Below are 19,799 nucleotides of genomic sequence, written 5' to 3' on the forward strand. Positions count from 1 at the left end.
TATATCTTATGTGCAGGCAGCTGGGTGTTTTGGTGTGAAGGGTGGAAAGTTAATTAGGTAATAATTATTTAACAATGAATTAGCAACGTATTCACACTGATTGAATTGTTTATTAACTTTATAAATTGTGTTATAATTATATTTTTAAAGTTAAAATTAGTTGCGAGTTACTGGGTTTGTACGGGTATTGGCTGAGAAGTTAATAATTGATTAATTGACAATCAATAATTAATTAATATGTAACTAATTAATTCATAATTATTATTAATTAGTATTTAATTAGTTATCAATTATGTTACATTTACATTTATTTTAATTAGAATTTAAGTGAGGGCTGCTAGGTTTTTGGGGGTATAATGTGGCGTTACGTGATAAATAATGGCACATTTTTTTAATTGATAATTAATTATTTTAATTGTTTAACTCCTTGCATGCTGCGCACATTTTCGCGCTGTGGGGGCGATTTAATTAGTGGCCAGGATTCCGACGGCCCTTGGCCGTCCTCCGCACACTTCCACCATGACGTCGGATGGCCGGGGGCCTTCCGAAGCATGCAGGTGGTTAAAAACCATGTCAATGAGTTATGTTTCATATATGTTATGTATTTGAAGTGATGTTCTTTCCCTACTGTTGCACTGACTGGAGTGGAAATAGAAACTTTAACCTCTACAAAGTCCAACTCTTTCCCTACTGTTGCACAGGCTGGAGTGGGAATAATAAATGCTACCCCTCTGGAGTCCAACACTTTCACTACTGTTGTACAGACTGGAGGGGAAATAGTACATTTTACCCCTCCAAAGTCTAATGCTTTCACTTGTGTTGCACAGACTGTAGTTAGAATAATATATATACTATACCAAGTGGTCAATACTTATTTTAATATTGTTTAAATATGTCTAATATTATTGTTTGTTTATTTGATATCATTTGTGTATATATATATATATATCTATACTACTATTATAAAGAGAGAACTTGCACCTTTAGGCAAGGTAAACTCGGGAACTACAGCACCAATCCACACACCCAAGACATCTTAGAAAACCTCAGGGCAAGCAGAAGGACATAGGCTACATAAAAATAAAAATAAAACGCTTTTAAAAATATTAATAAATTTAAAAAAGTAGTCCCTTGCAACTAGCGCCGGCCGCGACGTCTGCGTGAGGGGAGGAGCGCCGACGACATGAGCGACGTAAGGGGAGGAGCGGCGCCAGAACCAGGAAGAGCGGAGGACAACATCGCCGGTAGGAGCTGGGATAACCGGAGGAGCAGTGGCAGCGAGAGGTACGTTGCTGGGGCGGGAGGGGGGAGGGAGTCGGCGGGTGCCCAGCGCGGGCTTTAATGTTTATGGAGTCCGGGCGGGAGGCGGGGGGGCGGCTTCTTAACTTAATTCGAGTCCGGGCGGGAGGCGGGCGGCGGCGGGGGGGGGGGGGTGGAGTCGGAGAACATGCTGCCCCAGCCACCTTCTGCCCCAGGGTAAAAATGCAGCCTCCAGCCCCCTTCTGCCCCAGGCAACGCTGGGGCGGGCTGCTAGTATATATATATATATATATATATATATATATATATATATATATATATATATATATATATATGAAGAAAAGAGTTGCCCACAGCAGGCAGTACGCTTATGTTGAAAGCGGCTCCCATTGACAGCGCATCCAGGTATCTCGGTCCGACGCGTTTCGGGCTACGCCCTTCTTCTGGGACCACCAACGAAGCTGCAGCAAATCAGGCACACTATCAGCATATTCCTTTTTTTATTTTCAATTACACTGCTCATGTGATCCACACAAGAAATGGAGCATAATGGGAACGGTAGTCTCTTAGTTACACCCCACAGTAGGTTATCGCTGCGGAGACATTTTAAAAATTATTTTGCAATAGGGAAGTAAAATAATGTCTCTGGTAGGCGCTCTCCATACCACCAAATGCCGGCTGTTCTGCAAGTCTCTCGCCCCAATAAGCAAGGCAGATCTGCTTGTTTTTTGGCAGTGGTGCCTCTCAGTGATCGGGCCGACCACAGTCAAATGAGAAGAAAAGAGTTGCCCCCAGTTGGAAAGGCACCCACAGCAGGCAGTACGCTTATATTGAAAGCGGCTCCCATTGACACCGCATCCCGGTATCTCGGTCCGACGCGTTTCGGGCTATGCCCTTCCTCTGGGACCACCAACGAAGCTGCAGCAAATCAGGCAGACGATCAGCATATTCCTTCGTTTACTTTCAATTACACTACTCATGTGATCCACACAAGAAAAGGAGCATTATGGGACTGGTAGTCTCTTAGTTACAGCCCCAGTTGGGTTATCGCTGCGGAGACGTTTTAAAAATTATTTTGCAATAGGGAAGTAAAATAATGTCTCTGGAAGGCGCTCTCCATACCACCAAGCGCCGGCTGTTCTGCAAGTCTCTCGCCCCAATAAGCGGAGGCAGATCCGCTCGTTTTTTCGCAGTGGTGCCTCTCCGTCATCAGGCCGACCACAGTCAAAAGAAAAGAGTTGCCCCCAGTTGGAAAAGCACCCACAGCAGGCAGACGCATAGTAGTAAATATAAAAACCGCAAAAAATGTATATGTTATGTTAAATCTGTTATGTTAAATCTGCTTGTATAGCGCATGGCTACCCCAGCAACGGGGCATCCCAGCGCTGTAGGCCTACCAGAGAACAGAACAACGCAGCAGGTAAAGATGAATTAAATGGAAGAAAACAACCAGGTTTTAATCTGTTTACGAAACAACATATGATTAGAAGTGGACCGAGCCCCTAGAGGGATCGAGTTCCACGGCTTCGGGGCCAGATACCTGAAAGAGCGGCCACCAGCTCTACTCCTTCGGATCTTGATCGTACGGTCAAGAAGTAGGTCTGCCGATCGAAGGACACCCGTAGGGGCATAGAAGGAGCAAAGCCCCTGCAGGGTTTGGGGGGCAGTACCGTACAAAATTCTGTGGGTTAAACATAAGATTTTAAACTGAATGTGCTGCTTGACCGGCAACCAGTGCAAACGTCGGAGAATAGGAGAGATGTGGCAGGTTTTGGGTAGTGCAAATAGAATGCGGGCCGCAGCATTCTGGGCTCTTTGTAGCCTGTTTATCACCGTCAGATTAGAGCCAAGCATGAGAGCATTACAGTAGTCTAGATGGGATAAGACTAAGGCCTGGATTACAATCTGACGGGTACAGGGCTCAAAGAAACCGAGAATGGGTTTAAGAGAGCGTAGGCGACCATAGCAGGTTCCTGCCACTCTCTTAGCATGTGTTTCCAAGGAGAGTGAATTGTCTAACATCACACCCAGATTTTTAACAACCTCTTTAGGAGGAGGGAGAAGTCCTAATGTAGGGGGCCACCAATGTTTGTCCCATTTCTGCGTATCCTTGCCTATAAGGAGTATCTCCATTTTAGAATTTAACTGGAGATAATTCTGCGACAACCAGTTTGATATAGCCAGGATATCTTCCTGGAACTTGATTTGGTCAGCTCCTGTGTTCTTAGAGAAGGTGAAAATAAGTTGTGTATCGTCCGCATATGATATTAGTTTAATCTTGCGTTCCCGGGCCAACATGGCCAGGGGGCGGACATACACATTGAACAATGTGGGGCTGAGCCCAGAACCCTGCGGGACCCCACATTCCAGGGAGTGTTTGCTGGATGAGTACGGCGGGGCGTGCACTTGGAAGGAACGGTCAGATAGAAATGACGCAAACCAATCCAAGGCTCTCTCCCTGACTCCGATCTCCCACAGTCTCTCAAGCAGGATCCTGTGGGAACCGTGTCAAAGGCCGCACTCAAATCCAGCAGAACCAGAGCAGATGTCTCATCCTGGTCCTGCACATCCCTCAGATGTTCTGTGACAGCTAATAAAGCAGACTCCGTACTATGTTTAGCACGGAATCCGTTCTGAGTCTCATCTAAAACTCCATTAGACTCCAAGTAGGTAGTCAAAATGGAATTCACATGAGCCTCCATCACCTTAGTAAGGTAAGGAAGCAGAGAAATGGGTCTAAAGCTATCCGGTCTGGTGGGGTCCAGTGAAGGTTTTTTTAGGAGGGGGACAACTTTAGCATGTTTCCAGGATGTGGGGATGGTGGCCGACTGACGTGAGTTGTTAATTAGCGCCTGCCCTTCCCGCAAGATGGAATCCTGGAAAAGTCTTAACAATTCCGGCTTGACGGGATCTTCCGGGGAACCAAACTTTACTTTTTTGGTCAAAGATTCCATCTCGATCTGCTCAATAGGTGGAAAAGATTGTAACAAGTATGAAAGATCAGTAGAGCCTACGATGGAGCTAGAGTTCGTAGTAAGTCCGTCTGAGGTCAGGGAGTTATAGATCCCTTTAACTTTGTCCGCAAAGAAACATGCTAGCTCTTCACATTGTACGTCAGACACAATCAGGTTACCTGTGCCCTCCGGTACCTTGGTCAGGTCCATTACTAAGGCAAAGATGATTTTAGAGCGATTGGTACTGGAGTTGATCAATTCTGTGTAGTATTTGGCTTTAGACAGCTTTATAAGTTTATGGTAAGCTTTGGTGGCTGCTCTAAAATTAATTTTGGCCAGATGGTCATATGACCTCCTCCAGAGGCGCTCCAATTGCTTACAATGCTTTTTTTTATTGTGAGGGCCTCAGATTGGGAGTTTCCTCCTATCTGGCAGGATTTTTTTGGGCTTTCCCACAGTGGTGCTTTAAAAATGGGCACTGTAATGGGAACGCCAAAAACAGTTCCTACAATGGTATGGACTGAAAAGTCCATGCCGTGCAAGAACTGGGGTGCATGCACACAGGAGGGCCCTTGTTGTGCCCCCCTGCGTACACCCCAGGGCCCAGAAGCATAAGGGGGCGTTTCCTCTCCGCCACGGTTTCCGTGGAGGAGGACCCGCCATGAAAACCATGGTGGAGAGGAAACTCCTAATATGCTTGGCGGGACTGCAGCTGTCCCGCCAACCATTTGATACCTCCTGACACCCGCAACACCACCAGGAAATGGCGGTCAACTGGTGGCTGCCGCGGGCAGTAGCGGCCCGTGGAGGGAGTTCCGTCGGGCGGTGAGGCAGAGAGGGGCAGCTTGGGGGGTAGTAAACACCGGAATATGGATGAACTGAGGTAAGTAAACAATTGAAAAAAATAAAACGAATTTCATTGCATGCACTACATCTCAAAATTCCCCTCCCCCTCCCTGCCTCACCGCCCCCTGGAACTCCCTCCACAGGCCGCTACTGGCCGTGGGGCAATGGCAGTCTGACCGCCCTGATCATAATAGTGCAGTCGGGAGACCGCTGTGCCCCCAGAAGTCTGGCGATCTGCAGACCGCCAGACTCTTAATTGACTCCTATGTGTAGAGTTGACTATGTTATGCATCAAGAAAAGGCAAATGAATGCGCCGTAATGTGGCACATTCTGTATAAGTAGTTTTTTTGCATGTTTATACGTAAACACTTTCTGGGCAAAAATTTAACCTCATTAGAACCACTTTGACGCCCACACACAGAATTAAACAGAAAAGCGACCAGTTAACCTTTGTCAACGGCCTTCCATTGCACGGCAACACTTTGCCATGTTTTTAGTAACTTTTGTTCTGTTTGAGCTCGATTTTTTTTTTCCACGTCTTTGAAGAAAGCGAATAAACAGTAGCCTCACTCGGAAGGGCAGCCAGAGGGCCCCTGAAGAGGGACGTGGGAGGTTAGGACAGACATTGCCAACAGTGGAGCTATAGAGCCGAGGAGGGGGCGACATCCTGTGTTTGCACCTTAGGCCAATGGAGATGAAGCGAAGTCCAGTTGGTAAAACACCATGGGTGAATAATCAAATGGAGTGTGAAGAAGCAGGAAATTAGGCTTCTAGGTGTGGCGTTTCCCTGGAAAGAAATTTCAAAGTAGTTTTTCTCTCTAGGAAGACAACCAGTAATGGTTTCACGTACATTTCACTCTTGGTTTCCAATTTCTGTGGCATATTGATGAGAGTGAGAGGAGATGTGCAATTGAGTAGAAGATAGAGGAAGCTGTAACTTTAAGAGGTGAGGAGGGGAGTTAGGAATTGGAAAGGCCCCTGCCCAGACCTTTGTGAAATTTACAGATATGATTCCCATTGAGCCACTGGGTGGGGTGTCTCACATAAATCCCAAAACCAATATATATCCAGTATAGAGAACTGTGTTTCACCACATAGGCAAGGTTTGAATCCCAGAAGTCTTGTCAGCCTTTCATTCTCCTACCACCAAAATGAAAACTGCTGGCCTGCTGGCTAGCAATAAACATCAATATATGTGTCAAAATTACCAAACGACCTTCTTGTGGGAGAACATGTACCCTACAAATATGCCTGTTAGCTTTCTGTGACTGTGATAATGTGTACTTTCTCTTGCTTATTACTTGCCTTTTCCTTTAAGGTCTTAGAATCTTTATTCTGTATTCCTATTTGGAATGTGATCATTGATGCTTGTGGAGTTGTAAAACGTCCGATGGTGGCTGAGGACATTAAACCCACTTACTGAAAGATATCCAGTTTACTTATTTAATGTGAGAATACCACATTTTATTGGCGACTATTGGGGAAACGACCTCAACACGACGGAAAAGAAATCAACTTCGCCTCTCCTCCAGCGGCCGATCGAGAAAGAAGAGAAGCGTTGTATTCACAGCGGCTGTAAACAAAAGGAGATCCCTTCTTTCTTTTGTAAAAGTTACGGTGAGGAGAGTGGAGGGAGGATAAACGATAACTTAGAAGAAATTAAGGGAGTTGTGTTAAATTATTAAAGCCGTGCGTGTGATATGACTTTGCTCACGTGAAGGGAAATACTACGTTTCAGCTTTACGAGTCAAGCGCTGCGGTTCAGCCGTACGTCTCAGATGTTGCGTTTCAACAGAAAGACGTACGTGTGAGGCAATTGAAAGGTCTAACATTGCGGCTCACATTAGAATGCGTGTGTTCCATTCTTCTATTGTTATGCATTCTTCTAATTAAAGACTCCCCGTCAATGTTCTAAAGCATAAAAGAACAAAGACTTTCTATCTTTTCTATGACGTTTTCTCTCGCAAAATCAAAAGAAGACAAACACGCTTAATGAGATATTAACATTCCCTTTAAAGGAAGGCTCACAAAAAAAATTTTGCATTGTGTCTCAACTAGTTAGATTACATAATATTCTGCTTTGTTTCAAACCACATTAATTCAAGGCTGAACAGTAGAAATAATTCAGAGAAATAAAAAAAAAAGCTAAAGGAAATGTTATTAATTCATTTATTCATATATTTATTTATTTATTTATTTTTTGGGTAAAAAAAAGGAAAATATTAATACATTTTAAATAAAAAATGCAGAATGTAACTCAACCAGCCTTTTTCCTAACGAGCCCAGGAGAACCGAATGTTAAGTGGAAAAAATGGAAGAAAATATTTGCAAACTATGCAAGAGTATGTGGGACTAATTTAAGCACAGAAAGGAAGCATTCACTACTTCTACATTGTCTAGGTGGAGAAGGACAAGATGTTCTGGAACATTTGCCGGATTTAACTGCAGCAGAACAAAGAAACTTAAATGAGTATGAAATTGCAATTCTTCAACTGGATTGGCATTATTTACCAAGACCCAGCACTATAATGGAGAGGTATCACTTCGGATTAAGAGAACAGAAAAGAGATGAAACCGTAGAAGAATATGTATCATCTCTCAGGAAGTTGGCATCATCGTGCAATTTTGGTCAGACTTTAGATGAAAGAATTTGTGATCAGTTTGTTTTAAGGTGTGCGCATGATGACATTAGGAAAGAACTTTGGCTAAAAGATGAGCCTCCTCTGGAAGAAGTGTTAGCTATTGCAAAACAAGTCGAACATATGACTAAATGTGTTAGGGAATTGAAGAAAAGAGAAAGAGAAACCACCTTCTTCCGATTCAAAAGATGAAACTAAAGTGAAGGAGATTGTATACCAAATTAAGAAACAGGAGGGTACAGGGGTACTGGAGAAGCAAAATGTTTTTCCTAATATTCCTAATACTTCAAATTCCAGTCAATATAACACGTTTTCTTGTTTTAGGTGTGGGCAGTTTAGTCATTTAGCTAATTCATCTACATGTCCTGCTCTGAAAGTTTTGTGCAACTTGTGTGGTAAAAGAGGCATTATGCAAAATTTTGTAGAACGAAAATGTATAAAGGTGATATTTCTAAAAAAAAATGGTCACAACCTCAAGTAAGATCTGTGTGTTTTAAAGTCAGATGTAAAAATACAGATCATCCCTCTCATCTAGTTAGTGTAGAAAATTTGATGATAAATTATAAATTTGACTCTTGTTCTAAAATAACAATGATTGATGAGAAGTTATTTAATGAAATGTTTAGTAAAAATGTGAAATTGATGAGATGTGATATCTCACCATTGGGATATGGAGAGAAACCAATTAGAATGTTAGGCTATTTTATGGCCGTAATAGAATTGGGAAGCCGCATTATTGTTGGAAAAATATATATTGCTAAGAAAGGTGATGCATTGTTGGGGTGGCAACACCAACGTCAACTTGGGGTAAAACTTGATCCTAATGCTTCACCACAAGTGCAGATTCAGGAAGTGAGTGATTCCGTTCAAGTCAAAACGAATGATCATTTGTCAGATGTCTTATCTGAAAAGTTTCCCAATGTGTTTAAAGAGAGTTTGGGGTGCTTGCGAGGCTACAAACATCATATCAGGTTAAAAGAAAATGCTGTCCCGGTTGTGGCTAAAGTAAGGAGGATTCCTTTAATGGAACAAGTGAAAGTCCAAGAGGAGTTAGAGAAACTTGTAAAGAATGATATTATAGAGTCTGTTGAGGCCACAGAATGGCTAGCTCCTATTGTAATCGCTTAGAAACCGACAGGAGAAATTCGTCTATGCATAGACTTGAGGTCTTTAAATATAGAGGTTGTAGTGGATAGATTTCCTCTTCCAAACATTGATGAGATGGTTGGCACTTTGGAAGGTGCAAAATATTTCACAACTCTTGATCTAGCTTCCGCTTACCATCAGGTGGAACTAGATGAGTCCTCTCAAGATCAACTGCCTTCATTACACCCATGGGCACTTTTAAGTTTAAGAGGATGCCCTTTGGCCTTGTGTCTGCGGCCTCAGTTTTTCAACGAATTATGTCTAAAATTTTGAAGGTTTTGGTAGGTGTTAAATGTTATCAAGATGATCTTTTGATTCATGGTAACAATATTCAAGAACATGATAGACGTGTGTGTGCTATACTGAAACGTTTAATTGAGGCGGGCATGACTCTTAAAAAAAGTAAGTGTAAGTTCAGGGTAGAAGAGATTAATTATTTAGGACATCGCATTACTGGTGAAGGTGTTTTTCCAAAGAAAGATTTAGTTGAAACTATTGACAAGGTCAAAGAACCCCTTAATAAAGAGGAGTTACTCTCTTTTCTTGGAATGGTCGAATTCTATGGAAAGTTCATTACTAATTTTGCGGACAAGTCATATAATTTGAGGAGATTGACGGGCAAGAATGTATGCATAAGAGAATTTGTGAATATCAAGAAAGAGTTAAACAAAGCTCCCTCTCTTCATGCGTTTGTTCCTGGTCTTCCTACATTTTTATATACTGATGCAAGTGACAAAGGTCTTGGTGCTGTACTTCTTCATAAGAAGCATGGAAAAGATTCTCTTATTTGTTGTTCATCTAGATGTCTTAAAGGTTCGGAACTTAATAACTCTGTGATAGAGAAAGAATCTCTTGCAATTTTTTGGGCATTGGGGAAGTTTAGAAATTTGATTTGGGGTTCAGCGGACTCGATAATTCTCGCCTCGGTGCCTACTCTAACCAGGAATCACACTCGGCAACTCTGGGCATTAGCTTGCCTAATCTCCACAACGGCCCCCCACATACGCCAGGGATGCCTGGTTTCACCTTGGAGATACCCAGTAGGGACCATCGGCGGGTCTTGGGCTCATAATTCCTCGGACCTGATTTCTCGCCTCGGTGCCTATTCTAATCATGGGTCCCACGCTGCAACTCTGGGCAATAGCTTGCTTAACCTCCACACCGGCCCCAACAGCGCTGTGGATGCCTGGCTTCACCCTGGGGGTGCCCAGGAGTGGACACTTCACAGGGAAAGCCAGGAGGGGTTCCACAGCGGTATGAGTAATAGCGCCAGGAAACCGCTTGGTGACAGTGCGCTCTACAAATACCTTGACATTTACATTTATTTACATTTACCATCTCACAGGGAAAGCCAGGACGGGTTCCCCAGCGGTCTACAGCGCGGAGATACCCCATGTGGGGTCATTCATGCGCTTTACTAGACAACATTACATTACATTACATTACAAAAGTGAGTATTCTATCTGATCACAAACCTTTAAGAGAAGTTTTCTCGAAGAAAGGATTAGATGCTATATCTTCAAGGATCAGAAGATGGGTTGTTTCACTACAGGAATTTGATTTCGAAGTACAGTATATTCCAGGTGTGGCAAATAAGTCAGCTGATTGTTTATTTAGATTGGTTGATACAGAGAATTATCAGGAAGATGACATGAATGAGATGGATGAGTACATCAATGTGTGTGAGGTTACTGAGGGAGCAATCGAGGAGTCTGAGTGGATGAATGAGTTGGAGAAAGATGAAGAGATCGGTAGAGTTATTTCTTGTTTGAAAGGAAATTCTCGCCTGGAGAAGCCGTGGTCTTTAGTCTCTGGTGAACTTTCTGTTACTGAAGGTTTATTAACTCGTGGTACAAAACTTGTTCCTCCTTTTGGAATTAGAAAAAAATTGTTGTCCCATGCTCATTGTGGTCATTTGGGAATAGTGAAAACGAAGGAGATTCTACATATGCAATTTTGGTGGCCAGGAATGGATTTGGAGATTGAGAGGTTAGTTAGGGATTGTGTGGAATGCTGTGCGAGTGACAACATTTTAAGGACTAAACAAATGCCTTTGGTAAATAGAGTGTTGCCAAGTCACCCTTGGGATGAAGTTGCGATAGATATCTTGGGACCTTTGTCTGGGGTTTCAGATACCCCATATTTAATTGTTCTAATTGACTTATATTCTAGGTTGATAGAAGTAAGTGCTGTAAGAGAGATTACCTCTGATTCAGTCATCAAGTTTCTAGAAGGTGTTTTTAACAAGGAAAGCTTTCCCAATAGCTTGTTATCTGATAATGGACCACAATTCTGTTCATGTGTGTTTACTGAGTTCTTGAAAAAATGTGGTATTGTACATAAAAGGTGTTCTTTATACCACCCGAAACAAGTGGTGCTGTAGAAAGAGTCAACAAGGAATCAATACAGTTGGCTAGGTCTTCTGGTTTGAACTGGAAGACAACCCTTCAGGACAGGATTAATGTTTATCGAGTTGCTCCTCATTCATCTACTGGGAGGTCTCCGTTTGAATTATTCAAAGGGAGGGTTCCGAATACTTTGTGGTGTCCAGGGTGGATGAAAAGAAATAAAGGTCTGGTGGATAATGATATTGGTGAATGGAGAAACAAAGAGTTGGACAAACAAATTGCTCCTAAAGAGTATTTTGATAACAGAAAATGTGTAAGTTATCAGGAGGTCAAGGTGGGTGATCTAGTGAAAATTAAGACTCCTGTAGGACGCAAGCCATGGTCTAGATACACTGATGTCAGACCTGTTATTAAGGTTTTTAGGAATGCCATTAAAACAGGAGATGGGAGGATATGGAATAAGAGTCGTGTTGTAGTGGTTAACTCTAGATTATCTGTTTCAGATGCTTCTATGGATGACAATGGTTCAAGTAGCAAATTTCATCACATTACCGACAGTTCTGGAAATGAGTCCAACATGCTGTTATCATATAAAAGGAGTCAAAGAGCTCGTAGGGCACCTGTTTACTTGAAGGACTATGTTTAATTGTTATTGTTAAGTTTCATCGCAAGAAAATTGTTCTTATTTATGGTACATTCTTTCTTTTGTCTCTTTTCTTTCATTCTGTTTTGTTAGGAAGGAAGATGTGTGATAATGTGTACTTTCTCTTGCTTATTACTTGCCTTTTCCTTTAAGGTCTTAGAATCTTTATTCTGTATTCTTATTTGGAATGTGATTATTGATGCTTGTGGAGTTGTAAAACGTCCGTTGGTGGCTGAGGATATTAAACCCACTTACTTACTAAAAGATATCCAGTTTACTTATTTAATGTGAGAATACCACATTTTAGTGACATTCAATGAAAAACTTTATTTATTTTATCAGTTTTAATGGGCTCCATAGCTCTGTAATACCAGAATGCCAGGAACAAATACAAGCAAAAAAAAGAACCAACCACACATTACCAGAAAATACAATTTGAGACCTTTTTAAAGGCCACATAAGTCTCTCTTTATGTCTGCACCAAATGTAGATATTCCAAACCTAGGCATAAGATACTGGAAATGGAAAGAGTGCCCTTTTGAACGCAGCCTCCTAAACTGGGGGATGTGCAGCAGAATCAGACATTATGATTTCAAGAAACAGAGATAGATACACTGCTAAAAGAATTAAGATTTCCCACAATTTAAAAAAAAACTATATCCAACTAAGGCTGTAGAATTGCCACCTAATGCAATTCTCTAATAGACTCCCATCCATGATCAAATTTCTGGAGGTTATGCACTGTCTGGACATCGATGTTTTGCATTCTCTGCTGTGCCGCGAACAGATATGTGAGCAGGGAAAGGCACATGCGCAAGAGATACAGGATGCAACTGTGGGAGGTTGGTTAGCCTTTGAAAGGAAGGTAAGGCGCTTCCTCAGAATGTAAAGCAAGTGCAACCGGAGCTAGCCACTCCACTGGCATGTTCCTCAGGGATACCACTAATCAAATAAGACTGCCAGGGACTTAACTTTCATAGCAGGTTTTTCAGCCACCCTATGGAGCTGGGGAGACAAACGGCACTGTTCCATTGAGTGGTGTGCTGTACGTTAAGCAGCTCAGCTTTAGTGAAGTTAAGCTTCAAGGCGTTTCGGCCATCCATTGATTAATGGCCACCAAAAGTGTCTTTAATTTCAATGTCTACCTTTCCAGCATGTGAAGTCAATCAAGCGAGTATCCTTAAGTCGATGAAGATGACTCCTGTTTTTTATTCTGAAGTATGTTTTTGTTCTAAAGTGTGATCTATGTTATTCAAGGATTCCAACCTTTAATCACAAACCCCAAGATAAATCCAACTGTGTTGTAGATTAAATGAGTGGCGGAAGCATGTGATTAATTATTTTCATAACAATTTTTCGCCAAAATTACTTTTTAAAAACATCTTCTACAAAACTTTGTTTTTCCTGTTAAATCTTAAACCAAATTTGACTGGCATTCTATGTCACACACAATGTAATCTAAAAATAGGAATTTACAATTTGATAACAGTTTCAAAACGTAGCTACTTAACTAGCAGTAAGAACATTTAGTAAATATTTTAAGGCTCGTTTTTAAAAATTTGAAGTGATATTTCTATACACTTTAAATCGGGACTAGAAAAATAAAAACAAATAATCATTAGAACAATTACTACAGTGTTAATGACTACTTACCAATAAGTAAGAAAAATTGTATATTGATATTGAAAAAACATACAGAAAAACGAAATTAAATAAAAATGCATTCTCTAAATGTCAACAGTTATGAAAAGATGTTTTGTCTGAAATACTAGGCTACATAAAAAACAAAGTGCCTGATTTCGATGACGGACAGACTTTAGTCTGTCCGCCATCGTCTCCTGTCTGGGACTGCCTGCCAACCGTGCGGCTGTCCCACATAGGAATTAAAATGCGACCCCCACCATGGCAGTCTCATCACCCACCTTTTACATTGCAGCGGGTGCTGTTGGCTCCAGCACCCGCCGTAATGTTAAAAAGGGATTTTATACACATCGCTGTACTACGTGACAGGCACCATGCAGTGCCTGTCACTTGGTACAGGGATATGTAAGGGGGCACAATAGGTGCCCCCAAAACCCAGAGGAAAGGTACAGAGGGGAAGGGACCCTGCTATGGACCCCCAATGTGCATCCCGACCAGCCTTTTCATGGCGATTGAAACGCCATTGAAAGGCTGGCGTGAATTGACATCTTAATCTGACCGGTGGTGCCTAACAGTCACCCCCGTCATTCTGGGCTATGAGGGCGGTCTGACTGGCGGCCGGATTCAATCCGACTGTTGGAACCGTGGCGGTCGGATTTTCCGACCCCCACGGATCGGACCAACATCATAATGTGGAGGTCTGATCGGCCCTTACGATTGGCGGGGGGATTACCACCGACAGGCTGGCGGTAGTGGTCCTATCGCTATCGTAATGAGCCCCAAAGTGTTTGTAAAAGATGTTTTGGAACACTCTTTAGCAAAATGTTGTTTAGGAAAATGATTTTACTACATGGAATCTGTGTGTGATATAGAGGGAGGTCTTAGGTCAGAGGGGCAGAGACAGACAAGGCAATTGTTTCTTTTGACTAAATAGCTAAATTAGTTGGCAGGAAGTGACATGTGGACAAGTATGGCTTCTCAGTATGTTACACATATTTTGTGAATAATTTGTTCATAGTAACCCCACCCCCTCTCACAGTTAACCAACAACAAACCATGAAGGCCAACAGACCCAATGTTACCTATGGAGCATTCTTCTCCTGTAAACCCGTCCTGGCACACACACTTGCCGTCCTCACACCTTCCTCTTTCGCTGCAGGCATTGGGACATGTCTTCTCGCTGCAGTCAGGCCCAGCATACCCCGCCTGACACTGGCAGAGGCCGTCCACGCAGATCCCTCGACCCTGGCACTTGTTTTGACAGGTCACTTCTCTGCAGTCTGGTCCAGTGTAGCCACGTCGACAAATACATGTGCCTTTCAGACATCGACCCTGATTGTTGCAGTTGTTGGGGCACAATTTGAGGCCACATATGGGCCCTCCATAGCCCTTGTCACATATGCATTTTCCATTCTCACACCGTCCCTGGCTACTGCAGTTGTTAGGGCAGGTTCTTGTGCCACAGTTTGGGCCACCATAACCAGCCTTACAGACACACTGACCATCCACACACAGGCCAAGGGAACTACAATTGCCAGGGCAGATCTTGGTTTCACAGTTGGACCCAGCGAACCCTTCATCACAGACACATCGGCCATTGTCACATCGGCCTCGGTTCTTACAGTTGTCTGGACATGTCTTGGTTCCACAGTTGGGCCCTGTAAAGCCTGTCTTGCAGACACAAATGCCGTCTTCACATCGTCCTTGATTGCTGCAGTTGTCTGGACATGTCTTGGTTCCACAGTTGGGCCCTGTAAAGCCTGTCTTGCAGACACAAATGCCGTCTTCACATCGTCCTTGATTGCTGCAGTTGTCAGGGCATGTCTTGGTTCCACAGTTGGACCCAGTGAACCCTTCGTCACAGGCACATTGACCATCCTTACATCGGCCTTGGTTCTTACAGTTGTCAGGGCATGTCTTGGTTCCACAGTTGGGCCCTGTAAAACCTGTTTCACAGACACACGTGCCATCTTCACATCTTCCTTTATTGCTGCAGTTTTCTGGACATGTCTTGGTCCCACAGTTGGGCCCAGCATATCCCTTGTTACAGACACATCTGCCATCTTCGCATCGTCCTAGGTTTTTACAATTATCTGGGCATGTCTTGGTCCCACAGTTGGGCCCAGCATATCCTGCTTCACAGACACACTGGCCATCCTGACAGCGGCCTCGATTTTGGCAGTTTTCAGGGCAGGTTCGAATACCGCAGTTGGGCCCAGTGAACCCCTGTGAACAGATGCAGCTTCCATCCTTGCACACTCCTCTCCTATTGCAGTTGTCAGGGCAGATTCGTGAGCCGCAGCTGGGCCCAGAATAGCCCGGATTGCACAGGCACTTGCCATTGATACACTGGCCGTGGTCGTGGCAGTTTTCGGGACAAGACCTAGCACCGCAGGCAGGGCCGGTGAAGCCAGGATTGCAAATGCACTTCCCGCTGATACACTGTCCTCGGTTCTTACAGTTTTCCGGACATGATCTTGACCCACAGTCAGGCCCCGTATAGCCGGGGCTGCATACACATATTCCATCAATGCATTTTCCTCGGTTTCTGCAATTTTCAGGGCATGTCCTTGTGCCACAATCTGGCCCACCAAAGCCGACTTCACAGACACAGCTTCCATTCAAGCACTTCCCTCGGTCTCTGCAGTTATCTGGACAGGCTTTTGCGCTGCAGTCATGTCCAGTGTAGCCAGGATCACACACACATGACTCCTTTATGCACTTTCCATGGCCTCTACAGTTGTCTGGGCAGGATTGGTCTCCACAAGCTGGGCCGGTATAACCAGGAAAGCAGACACACTTGCCCCCAATACAACGACCTTGATCGTTGCAGTCATCCAGGCAGGTGGTCATCTCACAGCTCTCCCCAGTGAAGCCATCGTGACATATGCACTCGCTGTCCATGCACGTGCCACGGTCATTGCAGTTGTCTGCGCAGGACGATTCGGAGCAGGTGGGACCCCCCCATCCCTTCTCACAGACACAGCTGCATTTGCCAAAGTCGAACTTGCCATGCTGACTGCAGAGTCCCTGGATGTCAGTCTGGCCTGTGGGAAAGAAAAAGAAAATAGGTAAAACATTTAACAGTAACACACAAAACTGCATATATGGCATAACATTTAAAAGTAACATTGTAGGAGCTAGCTTGCTCCAGGGCAAGCCACGCGCATTGCTCAGGTAAATGGTAGCTGAGAGCAAATGTTATTTTGAGCAGAGCTGATGGAATTGGGGCAGCATCTAGTGGAGTGGCTCCTAGTGGCCAGCAGCCTGCCTGGGGTGCGGTACCCGCAGCCTCTCAGTCGCGTGGAAATATTATTAGTAATAGTGCCGGCCATTTATACTTCTGGCCTTTTGGTTTAAATCCACAACACTACCCAGCTTTTGCTGCCTGATTAGTGGCAGCCCAGTCTTGGAGTGATGGAGACGAATCATCTTCTGCACAAACCCACAATAATCCTGTCCAAAGGGAGAGACCAGGACCAAGCAGACCTTCATGGAAGGGGGCAGTCTGCCTTAATGTCTAAAGCTGGTCTAGCATAGGAGCGGTCTGTCTGCTAGTAAGGTGAAGGTTAGACAACCATATTACTCTACAAGGTGGTTACCCTTCGGTTCAGTGAGATCTACAGGTGTGTGGAATTTTGTAATATATATATATATATATATATTTACCACAGCTCCCTCGCAGGAAACAAATGGGTCGCACTCCACGGGTGTTTCTTTTGCAGTTTTTTATTATTTTTAAGTTACATTCCTACAGGCAGATGTTCCGATCTACGCGTTTCGGTATTACAAATACCTTGCTCACGATCGTGAGGAGCTGTGGTAAAGGTATCAGCAGCGTGGTTCAGCTGCAGGGCGCCGCACCCGGACTGAGCGCTGTTGTAGTGGCGAAAGGAACCAGCTTTGGAGAATATATATATATATATATATATATATATATATTCACTGAAAAAACACCAGTTATAGTTAGCTGGACATTTTACTCATAAAAAACCATTGAAATTCCCCCATTATAGTTAGTTGTACTCAATATAACTCGCGCGCCCGCAATCCACTGCTGATGATTTCACTTATTACATCATTCATGACAAGGTTTTTTAAATGCTAATTCCTAACTATAATGAGTGTGAAACCTATGGGGCCTTATTTACGAGCCCCTTGCGCCTCCGGAATGTCACTTTTTGTGATGTTCCGGTGGCGCAGAAGACTGAGTGATATTTATCAGGCAGGACTAAGCCACTTTTTGTGGCATAATCCTGCCTGATAAATATCAGTCCCTTCAACGCAGTGTCCTGCGTTAAAGGGGCGTGCAATGGGTGTTGCTGGGGGCGTTCCCAGCAGCATCCATGGATTTGAGTAATTTATAGCATCCTCAAAGTCAGTCTTTCAAAAATTCCAAAGTATAGGACATGATAATCCAAATCCAAATGTTTCTCAAGAAAAGTCATAAACCGTGTCCGTGGGCCATATCTGCCCAAACGCCGATATTCCGAACGATTGAAAATTAATTTTCTTGAGAAACATTTGGATTTGGATTATCATGTCCTATACTTTGGAATTTTTGAAAGACTGACTTTGAGGATGCTATAAATTACTCAAGTCTGCCCGAATTGTGTGGGTAAAATTGATACCTAGTCACTTTGAATAAGAATGTACTTACGACTCGTGTAACATTTGGAAGAAATATCTAGTTATATGACAACAAGATACCGACATAACTTGAAGGAAATAGGAACGCCCTGAAGAAGTTCTGTTGTACAGAATGAAACGCGTCGGCTGACTGTGGTACATAAACTTAAGGAAAATAAAAGCATTTGAATATACACCAAGATTCAGCGCTTCAATAAGGACTCTAAGTGATATGATTTGATTGGACTTGTTGTGCAAGTGGTGCTGTGCGAAACTTTGGAATATTCTACACTACTCTCTACTACTCACTCTCTACTACTCCACTATTCTCTAATACTCACTCTCTACTACTCATTCTCTACTACTCTCTACTACTCTCTCTCTACTAGTCACTCCCTACTACTCACTCTTTACTACTCTCTACTACTCACTCACTACTGCTCTCTACTACTCACTCTACTACTTACTATATACTACTCTCTACTACTCATTCTCTACTACTCTCTACTACTCACTCTACTATTCACTCTACTACTCTCTACTACTCACTCTCTACTCTCTATTACTTCACTCTCTACTTCTCTCTCTACTAGTCTCTACCTCTCTACCTCTACACCTTTACCTCTACACCTCTACCTCTCTCCACATGCACACATATACGTTGTTGTACAAGCTTTATTCGAGATTATTTCTCATAAAAGCACAGCATAAAATCGAACATTTACAGAATAAAAAACATAACATTTAACAGGTACAATCATATAGACATTCTGTGCGAGTTCATACAATATCAACGTGGAAAAATTTACATATAACAAATTAGTTTTAAGTTTTATAGACAATTAAAAAGAGAAACATAATTAACTGGTCCCCCCCAGAAATCGCCGCCTAATTGCCCATGCCCACCCCAAGTATTTAGCTACCCCAATAACTATCGACTCCTGAGTTGATGTACACAAAATTCTTAATGCCACTGCACTGTCACGTGTCCCAAGGTTTTTGCATACAGGTGTAAGCCATACTCTCCTAGGTGATGAGTAGGCTTTACATACAAACAGAAAGTGGCCTACACTCTCCACAGCTGTTTCACATACTGGGCATGACCTATTAGTCGACCTCTGCCAACCCGCCGTTAGTTTTTTTAGGGGGATAGAACCAGATCTTAGCTGAAATACTAGCTTCCTATCCATAGGGACCGTAATAGTGTCCCAGTAATTTTCCAAGATAGGACAGATTTTTGTCTCCAGGAAGCGACCCGCCATAGAGTCAGACCTAACACCTCTCAGCAGATTGCCACCCACCCAGTCCCAATATTGCAATTTGAGAGCTTCCTTGCTTGGGAAGACTTCTTCCACTGGGTTGGTCCAAAGATTTGAAAACCCAAGGTTAATTAACATGGCCCTTAGATTTTTAAGCCATTTTATCTTGTGGAAGTTGTCTTCCTTGATTATTGAAAGGAAACCATCAGCATATTGTCTAATCTCAGGAGTTGTCCAGAGACGTCTCCAATAGAGGACAGGGCGCAATCGCGCTCTATCGCTAATTGGACGTCTACCCAACTCTAGGAACAATGGTATTAGGGGGGTGCTCTGTGGGAGGCCTGTAATCCCTCTGAGAAACTTATTCTCAGATGTCTGTAGGGCCGAAAGATTATCCCAAGCCCATAACTCCGCACCATATAAGGTGGCACCT

The 19,799-nt window shown here is 43.2% G+C and overlaps 1 protein-coding gene across 15 annotated transcripts in view; it reads right to left on the bottom strand.

Moving 5' to 3' along the window:
• Nucleotides 1-19,799, bottom strand: part of TNXB (tenascin XB) — a 743,838-nt gene that overhangs the window by 436,583 nt on the left and 287,456 nt on the right. For all 15 annotated transcript variants that reach the window (XM_086924531.1, XM_086924530.1, XM_086924535.1 and 12 more), the window contains exon 3: nt 14,561-16,525. In XM_086924531.1, coding sequence (XP_086780657.1) covers nt 14,561-16,525 — 1,965 coding nt within the window. The remainder of the gene's footprint in view (nt 1-14,560; nt 16,526-19,799) is intronic.

The sequence above is a fragment of the Lissotriton vulgaris genome, chromosome 5 (genome assembly GCF_964263255.1).
Source record: "Lissotriton vulgaris chromosome 5, aLisVul1.2, whole genome shotgun sequence".
In the NCBI taxonomy this organism is placed as follows: domain Eukaryota; kingdom Metazoa; phylum Chordata; class Amphibia; order Caudata; family Salamandridae; genus Lissotriton; species Lissotriton vulgaris.